Raw genomic sequence first — 18,100 nt, 5'->3', positions numbered from 1 at the left:
CTCAACCCCAGGTAGTGGGTATATAATGGACTTTGACCCATTTATATGAAGTCCAGAAATCAGCCTGAACTCCTCCACAAACAGAAGCATCTTTGACAAATCTGTATGGCTCGCAGAAACTATTTCCTCAACCCAAATGGTTTATTGCTGAGCTGAAGATTGCGAAACAGTGAAATAAATCCCTAGAACGCAAATAGCGGAAAAGAACAACCAATCTGAGTAGATCCACCTTCGCCTTGCACAATCGCTACTATAAAGTTGAAATCCGGAAAGCCAAAAAAAAACATTACATCAAACGAATTCACAACTGTAAAAACCCAGCAAGGAACTCCAACAATCATTTGAGTTTGCCAAACCATCCTTTACCTCGGCCCAATCTCCACCTTCTCAATCACTCTGCGACTCGCTCTAGCTTCATTTTCTACTCCTCTGCTCTCGACAGAAAGGCCTCTTAACAACAAACTGGCCCTCCTCTCACCACCACAAAATCTGCCCGCCACTGCAACAACCACCCCACCCATTTTTGACTCCTTCAAACCAATCTCCAGAGATTAATTTCTCGTCCTGCTCTCTGCCCGAAAATCCTCTGGCTCCCCCCTCGACGCCTGCCCCGCATCAGTCCTCAAAGAAATAATCTCTTCCACCTGCGCAAGAGAATATGCAAGAACCATTCTACGACTCCCTCGGCTCTGGAATCTTTCCCGACGCCTTCAAAATTGCTCATGTCAAACCTCTTCTAAACAAAAAAAAAAATCCCTTGACCCCATGACCCCAAAAACTACCGCCCCATCTCGAACACCAGATTCCTTGCAAAACTCATCGGATCGAACAGCTTACTCCCAACTAAACACCTTTGTGGATTCCAACAACTTCCTTGATCCCGCCCAATCAGGGTTCAGACCACGTCACGGAACCAAAACCACTGGCCTCAATCTGGGACGATCTTAAGATCACTGCTGACTCTGCAGGATGCGTGGCACTCCTCTTTCTAGACCTCTGCCGTGTTCGACAGTTAACCACTTAATCCTACTTGACTGCCTCCACTCACTGGGAATCCATGGAACCGCGCTCAAATGGATCGTCTCCTTCCTCGACAACAGGAAACGAATAACCCTCCTGTCCACTTTTTCCTCGGCCGCACGCCCAGTCAATACTGGAGTACCATAAGGAGCATGCCTATCAGCCCTCCTATTCAACCTCTATATGTCCATCCTCCCTGGAATCATCCGCCCGGACAATATCCTCTGCTACAACTATGCCGATGATACTCAATCCTGAAACTCCTCAACCCAGATCCCAACCCCCAGCCCAACCTCGGAGCTTGCCTCCTTGACATCGACCGTTGGATGACTACAAACCACCTACTCCTAAACTCCACTAAAACCGAAATCATGGTGTGCGGCAGCACTGAACTTCTCCCCCGCCCTCTATCCTGGCCCCCCATCGATGGGTCAACACCCCCTCTCCCACAGTAAAAAACCTTGGATGCACCATGTACTCTGACCTTTCACTCTCTCGTCAAATCAACGTCTCCAAGTCCTGTCATTACCATCTCAAAATTCTCGGACACATTTTTCCCTACCTCTCATTTCCTAATAGAGTTGCAGCTGTTACGTCGATTGTAAGACTGGACTATGCAAACTCCCTCTACCTCGGAGTTCGGGCATATCTGCTTATTAAATTACAAAGAGCACAAAACCCTGCTGCCAAATTGTTACTAGCACTGGTCCCAAGAAACCACACCTCTCCAGCTCTCAGAACGCTTCACTGGCTCCCAGTTGGACGAAGAGCCCCCTTCAGGACCCTGTGCATCACTCACCGAGCAGTGCACAAGACTGGCCCTCTATGCCTGCAAGACAAACTAAAACCTTACCTCCCAACACGCCCTCTAAGATCAAGCTCCGCCCTCCTTCTGGTGATCCCAACAACCAACTTGGTCAGGCTCGGAGGATCCTCGTTCTCAGCCTTGGCCCCCGCCCTGTGGAACTCGCTTCCACCTCACATCTGGCACACGAAGACTATTTGTCATTCTGCAAATTACTAAAAACGTGTCTCTTCCCATAATTCCAATGATCACTCTAAAGATGGATCCGAATTCCCAGCAACCCAATGAAAAATCCCACAATGAGACTAATGAGAAAAAACCTCTGCTCCTACCGACATGATAGAATTGTGTGGAGGGAGTAGATGGATGAGATGGTGGGATGGAACGGACGGAGTCACGCAGCTGGTGGACTGGAGGAATGGAAGAGTAATTAGAGTTGATTGAGAGAAGTTGGTCTGGATGAAATATGTATGGAATATTTGGAGTGAACCACATGAATGGATGAAAATCTGTGGAGTCGATTGATTCGGATGAGTGGAAGGAGTTGGCGGATTCGCACTGTGTATATATAGTTTGGGTCGAATGAAACGAGTAGAATGACTGGAACGAGTGCAATAAATGGAGTAAAGAGGACAAACCACAAAGAATAAGTAAGCAGAGGAGTGGGTAGAATCGACAGAATGGTCAGAGAAGGTGAAACGGATGGAGCAGGTGAAACCATTGTAATGGGTAGAACGGATGAAAGTGACTGAACGCATGGAGTAGGTGGAACAGCGGTGCGGGTGGAATGGTTGGAGCAGATGTTGTGGATGTTGTAGACGCTGCAGATGTCGCAGACGCCGCGGATGGAGGCAACACATGTTCGCCATGATGTTACCAAATATTTGTATCCCCTATACATGCTATGTACCTGTATCGCCATATATATCTGTATCATATATCCATCCTGTCGCCTTACATATGTATGTCGCTATGTACGTCCCCACCGTCGTGCTCACGTGCGTGGTCTCGGGCGTTTTTACTGATAACCACCATATAACGCCACTACGCTCGCAAGTAAGATAACATAAATTGAAGCTAGCTGCTGCTGCTGGGCCACACTAGTCCTCCACAAACTTGGCATGAAGTGGGCAGGGTCCCATGATCAAGGTAAATCTTGGTGACAAAGGGAGCCCTGTTTCCCCCTGCCTGTATACCATCTTACTCCGTGTTGTATTAGTTTTAATTCTGTTTATTGGATACTGGTACAGTAGCAATACCCAACTAGTATCGTTCCGAACAAAACATCCCTCCAGTAACAAGTGTTGGGAAAGTTTTCTTTTTTACAACTTTTTCTCCCTTTCTATGCACCCCCAAACTTTTTATTTTTGTACTCAGTCCTGACTTTCTTCACTGCACGCTCATTGTTTTGGGGAAACTGACCAGCCCTTCAGACTGTCAGTACAGGGAAACTGTTTTCCTTTTATTTTGACTTGTTATTTTTTTATTTTTATTGTAACTTTATATCATTGCACAATGCATCTTACAATGCAAACTGGCGCCAACAGTTACTTTTTGATGATTTTATTACTGTACTTGTAAGCCTTCCCGCTTTTGGCTACTAACAGTTTCATAAAATGACTGTGCCACTTGGTTTTTTGTTTGTTCCTTTTACGGACCTGCGTTGCATGGGGAAAGCCATGCGTTTTGTGGGCTAGTGCAGGGCCATGTGTATATGCTCCCAGGAAGTCGACTGGTACTCTCTGGTCCTAATCCACAAACTGGTTTCAGTATGTCTAGAGTATGCTGAGATTCACCATTAGTGTTCCTTGTTGGACCACTGCTTTGGTGTGTAGGAGGCAGATCTTCCATTGGGTGGGCTGAGTTTCGTTATCACCTGAGTTTTTGGATAAGTAGAGGAGTCTGCAGCCCCCCCTCCCCCCATCCCCTCCCCAAGAGATCCTGTGAGGAGCCGGGTATCCCGCACAGCTGTGAAGACTGTGTTAGAGAGCTTGACATAGATTACTGTCTGGGCTGATTAATGAAAGCTCACCTTGGGTGAACAGGGTTACACTACTTGGGTTTGACCTGAAACACGCAAGTGTTTGGTAGAATGGTGAGCAGCCAGGCTCAAGGAGGGGTTGTAGTGAGGTACAAAGAACTGAAACCATACACTTAGTCAGAGAAAACATGAATACACTTGGAATATATAATAAACAAAATAGGCATTTATTATATACACTACAGCAGAGGTGATAAATCGCAAGTCAAGTACAAACAGTAGATAACATAAAATCACTTTAATATTTTTTTAGATCGTGAACCACAGTTCCAGTAACTTTAGAATAGCTTTCATAGTAACACATCACTTAGTAAAACAATCTGAATCACATGCAAACTGTTCCTAACTTTTAATAACTTTCTTTCAGCCTATCTTCGAGCCTAACCCTGTCTTGTTTGTCTGTGTGCAGCTGCATCACTGCACTCCACAGAAGGTGAGGTGTGCTGATGTCGCAAAATAACACAGGTAGGATAAAAAGTATCCCCATGTCTTGGTAGCTTTGAGTATGCCAAGTAAAGTAAAAACAATTGCATGGAAGCTTTTGGAGCCTCCAGCAACACTGCACAGAAGGCGCTCTGTGCTGCTCTAGTAAATTGTACGGGCCTTTAAAATTGGAGAGAAGCAAGACTTCACAAAGAAACACCAAAAAGAGGTAAAAAGGGTTCTTGTGATCAGAGTAAAAAAGTGTGGAAAAAGGTTCCCACTGACTCGGGAGAATTGGTAAAAAAAAAATAATAATCCACGAGTTCAGCAAAAAGTACTGGGGGACTTGCAGATGGAGAGAATTTCGCACAACAATGGAAATCTCCTGGAAGACCTGTGGCCCTGTCCTAAGAAGGCCTGGCAACCAACTTTTGCTGCAGTCCCAGTAGGGCTCTGCCTGCTTGTAAAGTTCTTAGTGGAGCTTCGACCCTTGGAGTAATGGGACCAACCATTCCTGATGTCTGCTCGGTGCACTGTTAGGGAGATTTATTATTTTTTGCTTCCTCCCCTATTTGGACATTTTTTTAAAAATCCCTAATGAGTGGAGCCTTTTTCCACTCATTCGTTCTTATGTGCTCTGTCTTTTTGAACTCTGTTCCGTTTTACCTGTCCTATGGAGTCTACTTTCCTCCATACATCTTTAAGGCGCCCGTATTTTACTATTGCAGCAGACAGCTCCTTATGGGCAGTGTTGCTGGGGGACCGTTTGGGTCCTCCTTAGAGATCCTTTTTTATCCTAGAGTAACTATAGTTATTAAGGGTAGGGAGATACTTAGTATCTCTCCTTAAAATGTATATACTGAGAGATTGGCACACAGCACCTTATGTGAAGTGCCAGGGGGATACCTAGTATCCTGCTTCTTGCTGCTGTGACCTTTTAGTCGCAGACAATTTCCTAGTTATGGCTGGTGGCTGGCCTTGGATGTATTCTATCAACTATTGTGTGATTTTCCTACCGAATGCTATGCCCATAGCCCTGGTAGTGCACAATAGGGGCACCCAAGTACCAACTTGGCGTCTTCCTTCTTTTTTCGCCATTTCTAGCACAGTGGCTCTGTTGGACCTTCTACCATTCTGGGAGGGGGGAGGACTGTGTCTGTGTTTTGCCTTTGGTGGGAACCCTTGGTTGTCCCTGCCTAGGCTCCTGAGTGTCTGGGTTGGCAGGAAGTGGGGGAGGAGATTTCCACCCCCTTATTTGTCTGCCGAGTGCCTGAATGGGACCAGCTCCCGCTGAGGTGTCTGGCTGTCCTGATTGGACGGCCATATGACCCTTTCTGTAAACTTCTGAGCAAGATGGCATAGGAGTATGTACTGAAACTGTTGAAAGGGTGAGGCTCCTGGAGTGAAAAAGTCGACCACTGGAAACTGAACTAGAAGGACAGACCTGCCTGCAGACCCTTTCCAATGCTGTGAATTCGTCCAAGTGTTTGCTTAACTTATTCCAGAAAGTCGCTCCAGAGTGTTGGAGTGCACATAGAGGTGTCCAGGGCAGCCCCCTCTTACCTCTGACCCAAGCCGTTGCTTGTGTCCCCTTTGCAAGTCCTTTAACAGGGTCTCCAAAGTTGGTTAAGCCTTCTTGCATTTTTTATCCTAGAGACTAAAAAGTATCCACAGGAATTTTTTACTTCTGCTGCTTTTCAAGGCTTTAAGCCTCTCCGAACTGCTTTTTAGCTAGGTTGTGTTTTGGACTTTAAGAGCCTTGGTGTGCGAAGAAACGGCCTCTAGAACCTTAAGCTATGCTCTGATATCGATCTGCCTAGGTATTGTGCGGATTCTACTTGTGGCATTTGATCTCTGTCGATAAAAAGGTAATCTATCCTAGTGTATAGGCTGTGAGGGGGAGTAGTGTGAGTAACATCTGTCCGTGGGGTGTAGTTCCTGCCAGACGTCAACCAGATCCAAGTGGTCAACCAGTGTGTTTAACGCCTGTGAGGTGGTGTTTGTTTGATGATGTGGTGAGTCTGATCTATCCAGGGCCCCATCATTTACACCTCCTACCCCCCAACCCCCCCTCCCCCCCCACCCCCAACCCCACCATATGAAGAAGCTGTCTCTGTGATGTGGTGTTTTGGCGCATATTTGCTTGAGGTGGGCAGGTATGCCATGGTTGGGGAAGTAAGAGTTCACTATGCAAACTTTGATTTGTTCAACTACTCCCCACATTACCAGGTATATGCCCTCTTTATCAGCTTTGGTTCCCAGCAGTTGGAATGGTACCTCTGGGCTCACCCACGTGAATACTCCTCTTGCATATTTAGAGTAGAGTGCTCCCTGCCCCACCCCAGCATTCTTTCAGTTTGGACGTGTCCTCCGCCGTGAGTGGTTTCCTGGAGTAGGGCTATCAATACTTTATTTCTCTGTAAGAAGGATTTGATCTGGTTTCTTTCGCAGGTATGAGCCCATCCCCCTCACATTCCATGTCATTCTAAGCTATGTAGCCATTGCCAGGTCTGAGCGTTCCGTTAGGCTGCCTCCAGCTTCCTCCCTCGTGTGGCTTGCCTTCCCAGATTGTGGTCTCTTTCCAGATTGGGCACCCCCTTAGCTCCGTTGCCTGAGATTTATGCCTCCTCTCACACCATTTGTTTGCAACATGTAGACCGTATAACAAGTGTAACACTAAACATAAACCAAACCGTTGCGCCCAGCGGCTGCGTTTCCCTCACAGCGCTCAAGCGCCCTCGCGCTGTCTAGTCCCATTCTGGGTTTCGAGCGTGAGTAGTCCCGTGCTGGCAACAAGCCCGCACTAATGGGTCCATGGGTTAGGTGTGTGTGCTCAGTTAGGGAGGGCAAGTGTGTCCCTCAGCCGTCTTGCTTTATCATGTTTCGGTGGTCGGATAAGGCTGCTGCTTCGTTGGGGGCAAGAAAGAATGGAGTAGATGTGATTTCTGTTGGTTACATTATTTATTTATTATGTTCAGGTGGTCGCTTCCTTATCATCCGCTAAGTTGTTGTGCTCCATCCACATGGTGGCTGCCGCCGGTGTTTCCAAGAATATTGCATGCCCCTTCAGCCTGGACGGGTAGAGCAACATGTATTTCAAATTCAGCTGTCTGAGCCTGGCCTTTGGAACAAAGGAGTTTCTCGCTTTTTTGTACTGCTGGCGTGTAGTCTGGGTAGATGGTTATTTTGGAGTTGTCGTGCTCTATCACTCTGCCCTCTCTGGAGTATTTGGGGATAGTCTCCCTGTCCTGGAAATTGAGAATCTTTGCAATTATCGGGTGGGGGTATGAGCCCGGCGGTGGTCTCTTCTGGAGGGATCGATGAGCTCTTTCAACAGCGAAGCCCTGTGTCAGTCGGCTCGCTCCAATTTCTTGCTTTAGTAGGGTTTCGACGTAGCCTGTCGGATTTGGTCCCTCTGTACCTTTGGGTATCCCCAGTATCCTTATGTTGCTACGTCTAGCACGCCCTTTTGCGTCCTCAGATCTTGCTTGCAACGTGGCCACTTTCTTTTCTAGCTCAGCTACTCTGATTTTCAGGTCCGCTGTACCTGTTGTTTCTTGGAGTGCCGTTTCTGTATGAGTGACCCTCTCCGTTAGGTTGGGGGCGTCCTTGCGCATCAGGTTCTCAGCGCAGCTATGGCTTCCAATACTTGACTGTCTTCGTTGGCCCCGTCGCTGCTTTCTGGGTTTCAGTTCCAGGAGCCTCGGTTTATGGTGTGGGGCTTAGTTGCGGTGAACAAGTCCATTATGGTTGTCTTCCCTTTTATTTCTGGAAGATGACATGTTGGCTTTGAGCATTACTTGTGGTGCAGTTCTGGCGTTTGGGGTTTGTGGGTCGCTGCCTGCGTTTCCCTCTTAGTTCAGTAGGTATTCAGTTTGAGCCCCAGCCTTGTTTTTGCCAGTGATCTGTTTACTTGTGGCTGGTCTTGCACAGCTCCGGGACCTCTCAGGCTGCCCTGTTATTATTTGACTTGTTGCACGTTTGTGCAGAATGGGGTGATTGTGTTGTGCCCCCCCCCCCCTCCCCTCTGTGCATTTTGACTTCTCCCCTCCTGGGATTGTAGGTTATGCCAGTTCTGCCTTTTGGTTCATAGTGCTGTGGGCTTTTGTAGCTATGGAGCACACATGGGTTGTGTGCTTTAGTTTGACTCTTGTATTGATCCCAGTGGTCAATCTCCAGTGTCTTGTTCATGTGCTTTCTTTTCGCGCCGGCTCAACTTCCCATCTTATTAAGTTCAATTTCTATTGATTATTCTTCGTCAGGGGTTGGTCTACCGCTCATCTTTCTTGCTTCTAGTCCTGGATTCGCCCCAGGCCAGTCCGCCTGTCTCTCCTATTTGCCTGTCGCCCCGTTCGGGGGTTGCAGTGTTGCTTACCCCAGTGTCCTCTGAGTCTTTAAGGGCACGTTGCTTCTGTAGTGTGGGTCGGCAATCTGATGGGGTATCTTAGGGCGGATGGGGCGCAGTTTTGGTGGGTTCGCTTGCTTTTGCTGACCTACTGCCCTGTGTCCAAGGTACCCAGCGCCTATGTGGTCTTGCCGGGCTGTACCCCATCCCTCGTAAATTAATGCCTCATTTTCACTACTGGTGTCTGCCCACTGTTAAGACTGTTTACTCTGCATGGCTGTTAGTTCCACCCCATGGGTTAATGGCTCGCCTCCTTTGCGACTGTCGCCGGCCAGTGTTGTGCTTCTCGGGTCGTGTTTCCACTTATCGTCCTCTTCAGCTGCTGGTGTCCTGGGTCCCGTGTCTCACCTCGTCTCGCTCCTTGGTGTGTTGCTCTGATGTTCGTGGGAGTCCTCGCTGTCTTCATTATGTCCTGATCGCTTTATACTTCTCCTGAGCGTGGCTCGCTCTTCCCCGTCGTGGTGCCAGTCTCAGTGCTGGTCCAGCTGTCACTTGCACCGCCGCTTGATGTTCCGCCTCCCAGTCGCGGCGGTCCGAGTGCGATGGCAGTGCACAAGTGGCTTCTTTCACTCTGCCCGGCACTGTGTGTCTCACAATCTGATCAGGTTGCCACAGGTCTCTCCAGGCGGTTTCCCACGCGATAGTTTAGCAGCAGCACTCCAACCCTCCCCCCGCCACTCTTTAACTGCAGAGGCTCCTGAACGTGCCCGCCATTTTGTGCGGCTCCGGGGGAGGAGGGCGCTCTCGTCGTCTTCAGGTCTGATTTTACTCGGATTTGTTGGAGTGATGTTTGGAAGTGATTTTTCTTCCTTGGAACTCCCTTATTTTCAGTGGTAGTGCCTTCTGTCCACCGTTACAGGACAGGATCGTGTTATAGGATCTCGGCCGGAGCTCAGCGCTGCTGCCACCTCAAATGGGCACCAGGCCACGCCCTTGTGGGTGCTCGTTATTACCAATAATATGGTAGACCTGTCGAACTCCTGTAACAATGTAAGCGTTCAGCAACTACCAACTAAGTGGTTTGGAAACTACCTGTGTGGTTTGGTTTTTTGTGCTAAGTATTTAAGTGACTCATGTGTAACTATAATACATCTATATATTAATGTGTTTCTTTGTGCTTACTGGATAGGTTCAGTGTACTTACCTACAGCTCACATCTTACTCTTACGATGATCCTGACTGCTCTCCCCTCTACCAAGTTTCCTGGCTAGTACGGATTGATACTAAGAGTTGGGGATCTACAAACCACTGGTCTAGCTTACTAAAGTCTTAACTCCAAGTGGGACTTTAGGTAAACTCCCCTAACACACTTCCATCTGGAGTTGTCTGAGGTGTCCCTGGACTGACCAAGTCCAGTTTGGGCTACTGCAGTAGCTGTGTCGTGGTTGCACGTTTTTACTTGAAACTGTGGGGATCCGCAGTGTGTTTTTACAAGAGTCACTCCTATAAAATGTCGGCTTTCCAGCATCAACGGGACTGGAGATAGGAGACTGACCACGACAGCTGCCATCTTCTGGCACTATGCATTGGTGACTGTCCCTGTAACCAGGTTTCCCGCGTCCAGTCAGCCACCCTGTAGAGTCATGTACCGGTGCCTGCTGCATGGTTCGTCAAGGAGGTTGCACCAAACTCCTTTACCTGCTGGGAATGCTTCTTTCAATCACAATTCCTGGGGACCTCTGACTGAAACCAAAAGTGTGAAAACTTGCATCAGGTAATCTTCCATCGACCTGCCAAGTCTGGAGAGAAACTGCAGTACGTGTCTTAAGTTGCAGCAATATGCCTGCCCCCATCTCCATCCTTTAAAGGTTTGACTAACTTTTAAAACTTTTATCATTGTTTGGCTTTCACAAAACCTGTTGTCGGAAGCACTCTGAAAGCTAGGAACAGTCCTAATACGTCGTCTTCTAGCTTTTGGAACCTTCCACCTATCCCCAAGACCCTCCTAACTTTTTCCCAGCTCCCAAAACTTCTGGCTACTTTCAACTTTTGGGTCATAATGTCCCATCCAACTTAGGGTTGGACTTCTCGATCTAGTCTCCGCAGTTCGTCATTGCATTGTATTATGCTTTGCCGGATGACTTTGAGGACACTGAACTCTGACATAATCCCCTGAATGTAAATCTTGAAGGTTTCCCAGAGCACACTGGTCGAGGATACAGAACCTACATTTTGTGCAAAAAAACTATTGCACATGTTCATCAATGGTGGATGCGAACGCTGCGGTTTAAAGCGCGAGTTGTTGGGGGGGGCTTGGAGAGTGTTGGTAATGCTAGGGAGACGCTAACTGGGGAGTGATTGGAGTAGGTGCGAGCTAGCATGTTGGCATCACTGACCAATGTATTGGAGATGAGCCACGTGTCTGAGTGTCGTGGACCGAAGAATGAAAAGAATATGCGAGGTCCTCAGTGTGGAATGTTCTCCAAGCATCTGCTAGCCCAAGGCAGTGCATGACCTCTTTAATAGTAGAGGCCGCACGAGTTCGGAGTGTGGGTGGATCTGCCCAGCTTCAAATCTAGGATAGTGTTCCAATTCCGCCCCCTCTTCCCATAGGGGATATCGAGCAAGGTCGTCCAGGATGTCCGTATAAAATTCATTGGGGCCGTAAACATTCAGCAACAGTATTACTCTTCCCGCAAGGGTCTCCTACACCACAACATATCTGCCTAAAGGGTCTACCTTTGTATGTTTGCACTGCAATGGGAGAGATTTGTGTACCAGGGTCATGACTCCCGTAGCCTGTGCAGAGTATGTAGTGGTTTCCAACCCAGTTCTTAGCGAATCCTTCTCAGACTGCTGAAAGATCATGGGTCTCCTGCAAATATAGAACTTTAACTTTGTGTCTTTCAATATATAGCTCCATCTTCTGCCACTTGGTTGGATTACCCAGGCCACAGACATTCCAACTAAGACAGGTTATGTCCCCCATTTGGGTAGAGTGGCTAGTGTTGTCTCCCATAGTACATGGATCCAACCGTCCCAGTATGTTTAAATTATTTTCTGTGCCCATCATTTTCCTAAGTGTAGTGTGTACCAAGTGCTGTTTAAATAAACCCAACAGTCCCCCCCCCCCCTCCTCCCCATGGAACTAGGGTGAAGATACCCCACGTGAAACACCCTGAACTATTAACACAACAATGCATGGGGAAGCTGGTGCACGGGTTCACCCGGGCCAACACAGGACTTGTTTGTGTACTGCTTATATAACTGCCCCCGCCAGGGGCAGAACACGCATTACCAACCGTGGGTCTGTGAGTAAGAGTGTCCATTCGCTGCATCCCCTTTGGTAACAAAGCTGTAAAAACAAGTATAAAACTTTACATGAAAATCAAACCACAGGGCTTATGGGGGGCAGAGCAAAGTGAGCCACCTTTACAAGGACAGCCATTAGGATTTATGATCAGGGTTTAGGGTGGTGGTAAAGTTTTGTCCAAAAACTTCATGGCTTTTCCAGGTATCATGAAAAAGGTGGTCTTGTTGTTAACTTCACACGTAGTTTGGCAGTGTGCAACATTGCATATTTCAAGCTATGTCTCGCAGTTGTTTCTTGACCGCTAAGAAGCATTTCCTCTTGTTGAACAGCCACTGAAATATCAGGATATATGTGTATTCTGCACGATCCCAAAGGATATATGTGTATTTTGCACAATCCCAACATCTGGTCCCCTGTTCATGGGCTGCTCCGAGGATTGCATTGCGGTCCTGGTAGTTAAGAATACGGACAATGATGGCCGTGGGGGTGCCCACGGTCTGGGTTTAGGAGCCAGGGATCTATGTGCATGTTCAACCATAAACTGTGGCGATAACGTTGGATTCCCCTGCAGTGGCAGCAAAGTGGTCTCTATCCACTGTTCCAAGGATGTTTCATTATTGCTCTCAGGATCTCCTATAACACGAATGTTCTTGCGACGGGATCGTGATTCCAAGTCGTCCTTTTCCACCTGGAGCACTCGCCTGGAGAGTGTAGAGAGTTCATTTCTCATGGTGGACATATCCTCCTCCTCTGTGCTCACTCGTGTTTCAGCCTCCACTAGACGTTGATCGGTCTTATCTATGCGAGTTTTGATTGAGTCTATGGTGCTGGTCATGTTATTGAGTTGACTGTGTACTGTGGCAGACCTTTCCTGCAAACATGCCATCATGCGATGAGTTTCGGTGCGTTTCATCAGTATTGCCTCTAGTTCCATGCTTGCAGTCGCCCCACCGGACGTCGATGGTTTAGGAGTGGGTTTAGGAGTGGATTTAGTGTATTGGCTCATGGAGCATTGGTTTTTTGCGCTCCCTTTTGTCATACTATGTAAGGACGGGGGTCGCAGTGGGAGTGTTCCAAAGGGTATAGAGTATCTTAATCCAGTGATCTATACGGTAATGTTAGCGGGTCAATGCCTTCACGCCTGCCGTGAGCGCGTAGATAACGAGGATAAACACGATGTACCTTGGATGGTAGGGGTGGGGCAACGTGATTGCCCTGGGCTTCAATCGGGGCTCCCCACAGGGCAAAGAGGCCAAGTGTAGAGCAGCGCTGAAGTTACATGCAGGCCTCTCAGTCAATGTTGCGCTAAGTGCTAGGTGCTCACTCACCGCCACAGCCCCCAGTGGACCGGCTATGATGGGCAGTCGCCCTGCTGTCTCCAAGATGGTTGTCCATGGTCACCCAGGGGAGCTGCAGGGCTAAATCAGCAATGATCTCTAGTAAGGCACGTGGCAACCTGTATTCCCTGCCGACTGGATACTGCAGGGCACAGGGTGGCAGGAAAGAACGTCATTGGGCATGCAGCCATCCAGGGTGCCCTGCAGAGTGACACCAGTACCTGGTATGCGGGAGGCAACCCCACGTTGCAGGGTGATCCCAGCCGCAGCATCTGTGCTCCGGTCTCAACAACGTAGAGCAAAGATGTTTCTCGCCATTGGCGGAGGAGTTGCCTCACGCATCTCAGCTGGAGGCCACTGTAAATGCGCTTGGTGGGAGGCGGGGCTTGCCGAGTTCCTCAACCTAGCACCGGGGTTCTCGCTGCTCAGGCTGATAAAAAATACAGCCCCTGTGATGTGACACGAAGCGCTGGTCGCACTGTATTTCCTGTCCCTCACCGCCACACAGAGCAGACTGTTTGTTCTTTGCTCCCCGGTCACCGATCGGGACCGGGGTAGGATCTGTGCATGGCTGAGGTAGTCTGAGGGTTAACCACCCGTCTGCTGTGGGATTAAACGAAGAAGTCTGATTCTGTCCCGGTCAGCCTCTGGTGCAGGAGCTCTAAATGAGAGCCGCCATCTTGAGCGCTGCGCAACACTGCCCCCCCTGGTTGGACTTTTGAAGTTCGGGTTGATTTTCTTGTGGACTGCCATTGCAATTTCTAATTGTTGCCTTTCCTTTCAGTATTGCGTATTGGGGCGGGGGGGGGTTGCGATTTTATTGCACTGGCTAATCTGGTTGGATGTATTTTATTATTGAGGTTATGTGATTTTATTACATGTTAGTCATTTGTTTGTGTTATTTGACAAAAAAATATATAAGGGCACCTGGCTATGCCCTGAAAAACCCAGGTGGGCGTATGTTTTAATAATCACAGAAATCAGAGTGAGAGGTCACACATACATTTCATATTGTTTCATGGCAGAGTATCAATGATGTTGTAAAAGAAAGTCAATCACAGAGTGTTTCCACCTTATGTGTTTAATACACGTTTTTTTTTTTAACAAATGTGGGGATAGAGTACCCAGAGACATTCAAATTTGGTTTTAAAAAGTATACAGAACGGGTGAGTGCAACCCAGACAGGTGGACTGGATTTTGATAAACATGTTTTGCTTTCATTCAACGACATATTTTGTTTTACAAATACATTGTGGATACATTTCAGTGAACATAACTGTGAGCCAGTGTGTGGAATCAACACTGACTCAGTAATGGAATTGTCGACACTATGGTGTTTCGGCCCAAAGCCAAGCTGTTCAGTGAAGCTTGTGTGTGCAGGCCGACATCAGGACGTGTGGTAGATGGTAAATTCAAATCCTGGGTTCTCTATCGTAGACTATCCTGTGCTATGGTAATTCCGATGGTCCACTCTTGCATGGATAACCCCTGGCGTGAGTCGCCAATACGGAGGAATGGCCGTGACAGGGAGATAACTACTTCCAGATATTACTTTTTTTGTGATATACAGTCCTTAACTGCATTCAGTGCGGACACGGCAGACAGCAGGACTCTTGCTTCTTGCCACTATTATATTTCGTGAGCAAGCGGCTGATACTCGGAACAGCTGTCTTTTCCACCACCTCGCAAAACAGATACCCGCTCACGACTCATGAAATATCTGTAGGTAGTTATCTCCCTGTCACTGGCATTCCTCCTTATTGGTGACCCACACGCCAGGTGTTATCCACGTTGCTCTTTTATTGCATCACACTTGGTCTCAGCAGTCTAAAGACCGAAAAGGGAGAAACCGCTTGCTCCTACAGAATGCTGCATGGCTTACAAAGTATCAAAACGCATCCATGTACAACAAGCCCGCTTTCTGTGTTGCCAGGTACTGCGATGATCTACCCAGGAAGGGTTCCATGTGTTAAAATCGCTGCAGAAAAGGCTGTGGTTTTGCTGCTATGATCCATGTAAAGGATGCAGAGGTACACCTCCGCAACCCCTGGACCCAGTTATACCATTTAAAGGGAGCAGGGGACACCCTGTGACCCCCGCTCCCTTTAAATGGTGTAATGGGGTACACCTTTAACAAGTTAAACCACAGCCTTTTTGCCGCAATTATTTTTGTGAAGCTGACATTTTTGCCGCAATTTTATCACTGCATATCACCCACAGTACATCGAGCTTGGGTACAGTTGGGGGGTTGGGGAGCGGGCTGGAAGTGTAACAGAGCAGGCTGGAAAAACAAAGGTGGTCATCGTGAACGGAGAGGAATGTGGAAAAAATGGAAACCGTAATTCTTGGAGGCTCGTGTACTCTTTGAGCCCACCCAAAAAATTAACGGCGAGAGGATGGAGCACAGAGCCACTTGTGGGGGGCAGCCTTCACGAGGCAGCCTCCCACAACATTTGCTACTCTGTTCACGGCCTATGGACCTTAGTCTGCTTCTCAAACTCCACTCAAGTGCCGTACTGGGTCATTTTCCTATTTTGTAGCAATACTAGTTTTCCAATGTTTGTCAAACCTCACAATTGCTCTGAACTGTTGACTTTAAAATGATGGTTGCATTACAACATTCTTTGCAAATTTGCATTTGTTCCCTTTATGGTCTAAATCTTAGTTTCTAAAAAATTTTGTCAAAATTGTTGGTGGATTATGAGCAACCTAATTTAAATGTAATTTTCTTCTTTTGCAGTTAGTTCCTGGCGGAGAAGGACCTGACGTGTGAACCTATGCCGATGCAACTACAATTCTGTTTTTTGTATTAAAAATATATTTTGTAAAAAGCTCACATTTCTATTGTGCACAAAATGTCATGAATACAAATTATTGGAATCATGAGTTTTATTTTGTAGACCTTTTTTCCGCTTAAGTGAAGATATTCTGTTGCTGTTTATATTCTCCCTATAAACATGGATATTGCATAAAAAAGGACTGATGAGCAGAGGTTTTGTGCTGTTTTTCCCTGTAGTCTTATCAATTGAAAGGGCTGCATGCTTTTTATTCTGCAGGAATTTTTATTCAACTGCATTGTACTACCCGAAAAGATGATCACAACCTGAGTTATTCATTTGAATGCACTTAATTTATTTCCAAGTTTTGTAATGAGCCCAGCACTTGCATTAAAATCACTATTGCTTCAGGTCACTGGATTACAGTATAACTGTTTTAACACCAAAATATCAAGATTAACACCAAAATATGAAGACCAATGGTGCATTCACCTTGCACACAACTGGATTCAGTTTGACGTTACTCAGTCAGTGATTTAGGAATATGTTTGCAGCAGGGATGTGGTTCTGGGTGTTGAGTTGAGGGATAATTGCTAGAGTTGGGTTAATAGGTGGATTTTGTTTTAAGCTGCGTTGAACTAGAACGAATTCTTTAATTTCAGGCAGGAGAAAAGTCAAGGTGAACATCATGACAACGCATATGACATTGGTGACTAATGTCTATCCGTATTGGTTTGTAGAGAACCGGGTCGAGGGCAGGTCAAAGTCCATCTCCTGGAATGTGGATGGTCTCCAGAGAAAAGTTCATGAGACAATAAGATTGAAATGTGGATTGAAGCATAAGCCATATTTCTTGCTTGCGCAGGAGACCAACTTGACCACTTCTTAAGTGAATCTTATTAAAACTACTACCTTGCTGGTTTTATGTTGCAATCTAGGTGAGGTGTGCCCATACTGTTTTAGAAAAGCTACCAATTCCAAGTGCAAGAGAAGACTCCCAATTTATATGTGAGAAGCTCCCCAATTTCTTTAGAGCAATCTGGCATGCCTCTGCACTGACCTCAACCAACCGAACACAGCCGTGGACTATCTGGTGACCTTATGCGGAAGAGAACATTTTTAAGGCTATTCTAAACACCAGATGAATTTCAAGTTTTGGTGTCAATGAAAACGAATTGCCCAGACCGCCCTAGTGCAGCTGCCACCCTGATTTCTTTTTTGTTTTGGGAGTTGCGCACTGGTACAAGATAATTGTTTGGTAGTGCAGCTAATGAGCTTGGGCAATAGTAAAACATGTTTCCCTGAGATCCCTGAGAAATATTGGGCTGTTATAACATTTTCAGTGCAGTATTTGAGAAAATGTATAATGGAATCCTAGATAAGTATGCCATTCAGATAATCTATTTTCAAGAACCAGTGCCATTGTTACCAGGACCTAAAGTGAGGGGTTTAAAAGTGGAAAATCTCCTCAGATGTTTCAGATAAGAGGGTTGATTTGGTTATTTCTGCCATCTGGCACCTGATGGAGAGGTCTGCATCAGACTGTGCAGCCAGGTTTCCTACACAAGTCACCCGGACATGGTTCTAGATATTTTTAATTGAGATCCGATGAGCAGGGCCTAAAACCAGCTCCTGGGTACTGGACATCACCCAGTAGGCATGCGCTCCCACAGAGGAACAAGGAGCTATCAGAGATGCTCCTTTAACTTTTTGTCCATTTGGTATGAACCATTGTGTTAAAATGTGTTCGAATTCTTCTTTATTCCCATTCTAAAATACTCAAAGTTAACGTCACGTTTACATGTTTGGAATGCACCACTTGGCCTTAGGAGCCAAAAGTAGCTCCTGGTAGTTGTTGGTTTCAAGAGGCTCTACTATGCTAAAAGCAGGACCTAAATAGCTCCAAGCGCCCCTTAATGTTGAACCCTGTATTTTATAGTGTTTTCTTTTCTTTATATGCGGCAGCGCTATTGGAGCCCCTTTCTCTGACACTGCTCTGCTGGTACCACTGACCCGGTTATGTCATCGAGCTGCGTGGG

General features: G+C 47.0%; 1 protein-coding gene across 1 annotated transcript in view; it reads left to right on the top strand.

The window, feature by feature from the left end:
* Nucleotides 1-16,476, top strand: part of LSM5 (LSM5 homolog, U6 small nuclear RNA and mRNA degradation associated) — a 147,608-nt gene extending 131,132 nt beyond the window's left edge. Inside the window, exon 5 of the mRNA XM_069613226.1 lies at nt 16,025-16,476. Within this exon, the coding sequence (XP_069469327.1) occupies nt 16,025-16,057 (33 nt within the window). The 3' untranslated portion in view covers nt 16,058-16,476. The remainder of the gene's footprint in view (nt 1-16,024) is intronic.
* Nucleotides 16,477-18,100: the final 1,624 nt, after the last annotated feature.

Source organism: Ambystoma mexicanum, chromosome 5p (genome assembly GCF_040938575.1).
Source record: "Ambystoma mexicanum isolate Mex_15411 chromosome 5p, UKY_AmexF1_1, whole genome shotgun sequence".
In the NCBI taxonomy this organism is placed as follows: Eukaryota; Metazoa; Chordata; class Amphibia; order Caudata; family Ambystomatidae; genus Ambystoma; species Ambystoma mexicanum.
The sequence above is the reverse complement of the archived record's forward strand: the minus strand, read 5'-3'. Positions and strand labels throughout refer to the sequence as shown.